Source organism: Echinops telfairi, unplaced genomic scaffold (assembly GCF_000313985.2).
Source record: "Echinops telfairi isolate 266 unplaced genomic scaffold, ASM31398v2 ScPeMD7_2;HRSCAF=8, whole genome shotgun sequence".
NCBI classification, from domain to species: Eukaryota; Metazoa; Chordata; class Mammalia; order Afrosoricida; family Tenrecidae; genus Echinops; species Echinops telfairi.
Window position 1 is genome coordinate 26,718,572 of NW_022103898.1, and position 1,927 is coordinate 26,720,498.

The 1,927-nt window shown below is 39.1% G+C and overlaps 1 protein-coding gene across 1 annotated transcript in view; it reads right to left on the reverse strand.

Moving 5' to 3' along the window:
- GAS2L3 (growth arrest specific 2 like 3) overlaps window positions 1-1,927 on the reverse strand; it is a 29,907-nt gene that overhangs the window by 16,686 nt on the left and 11,294 nt on the right. The window contains exons 4-5 of the mRNA XM_045291279.1: window positions 1,671-1,734; window positions 228-366 (exon numbers count right to left, since the gene is read on the reverse strand). Of these exons, the coding sequence (XP_045147214.1) occupies window positions 228-366; window positions 1,671-1,734 (203 nt within the window). The remainder of the gene's footprint in view (window positions 1-227; window positions 367-1,670; window positions 1,735-1,927) is intronic.

Below are 1,927 nucleotides of genomic sequence, written 5' to 3' on the forward strand. Positions count from 1 at the left end.
TGTTCCCAGCCTGTTTGTGCCACCATCGCCAACTACAAACCCACTGCCCATCGTATTCAGGCAACAATAAATCATCTTAAAAGTGCCGAACCCGCCAGGAAGTAAGGGTTGGTGTACAGTCTGCAGAAGAAGCGCTTTAAGCACAGCATCAACCATAGTCAGCTACAAGTGGTCGAGAACGCGAGGCTATGAGGCATCAGTCAAAAGGCAGTGTGGCAGTTACTTACAGCTTCGTGTAACTCCTCATGCTGACAGCATGATTTGGGAATGCTGATGGATTCTTCAAGCCCAGATGTATTGAGCAAGGTCTCTTCTAGCTCAATTTCTTTCTCAAGTTTTACTAATACTGGTGGCTCAACCCCGTATCTGAAAAGCAACAAGGAGATCTGATCATGCAACCAAAAGCTGTTCCACACACTTCCCTTAGATTATGACAGGTTGTATTTTATATGGAAAGCAAAGTCTGTCTGCTTCTCCCCCAGTAACTGTTTCACTGGGACATCTGGAAAATGTTTTAATTATCAAAACTAGACTACCATCTTCACATCATAGCATTTATTTGGCTACTAGATGCTTCTAGTATTGAACCCAGGATCCCGAAGGCTCCTCTATCACTAGCTCACGAGAAAAGACAGGGCCAACATAAGTGTGGAGGACACCAAGCCTTTGAGTTATCATATGCTAACCTTCTTGTTAGAGCCTTTTTGGACACAGAGGTGTGTACTTCTGTACACAGTATCTCTCCTGAGATACTAGACGCTTCCAGTCTATTCTGAATTTAAGTACTCAAGTATAAGCCGACCCGAATTTTAGCTGAGACACCTAATTTTACCACAAAAACTGCATTAAAATGTGTTGAAAAACTCGGCTTATCCTCGAGTGTATACGATAATCACTTTTACAATTTGCTACCAATGAAGACTCTTAAAAATAAATGGGAAACAGAAGAACCAAAAAAATGAAACATTATTAATGAACACAAGCTATGAGAAAGCATATGTCGACACATGACAGTAGTGGTAGTTACATAAGTTCATGTCAACTTGATAAATAGATCTAGGGGTGGAGTCTAGCCTGTCAGTCAGGTCAGACTAATGATACCTCCTTGTGGGTGTGGCCTTCTCATGACGATTCTAGGAACTTCCTCTCTCTCCTTTCTGTGGACAAGCCATGTGGAGCTATACTGAGACCTAAGTGAGCCACGTGGCAGAGACCGGCAGACAGCCCTGTGAGGCTCTCACTGTCACTGGACCCACAAAACTTTCCACCCACCGGCCAGTGATCTTTCTGTATTCGGCATCCTTGCGTGTGCTGTGTGAGTCTGACGAGGAACTTATGGACTAGTATCGGACATATGAGCTAATATTGGACTTATGGACCTGATCTGGACTGGATTGGGATGTTTTCTCAATATACAATTGCTCTTTGATATAAAGCTTTCTCTTATACATATGTGAGTATGTCTGGATTTGTTTCTCTAGTCAACCCAGACTAACACAACAGTTTATGAAAACAGAACAAACCTATTAAAAAATAAAAAGGAAATTGGGCTGATTTATTTTAATCAAAAATTATTTTTATTTATAAAAAGTATTGTTCTAAGTTAAAATAAAGCAGCTTGAGAAAATGTTTATTGTATGGAAATTTTGAAATATTTATTGGATACGTACCTTGACACAATTCGACCAATTTCAAGAAGACAAAGATACACCTGCCTTGGATCTTTATGTAAAACTGTGGAAAATAATACCACACATTTTAAAGACTGAAAATATATTTTTTAAATATGTGCATACTTCTGGAATAGAAAAGTTTTTAAAAAGGAATAATGAAAATAGTAGCTTTAATATAGAAAGAAAGCTTAGGAAAAAAATTTTAATTTTCTTACTACAATGTGGGGGGCTTTAAAAACTTGGTGGACAAGTTC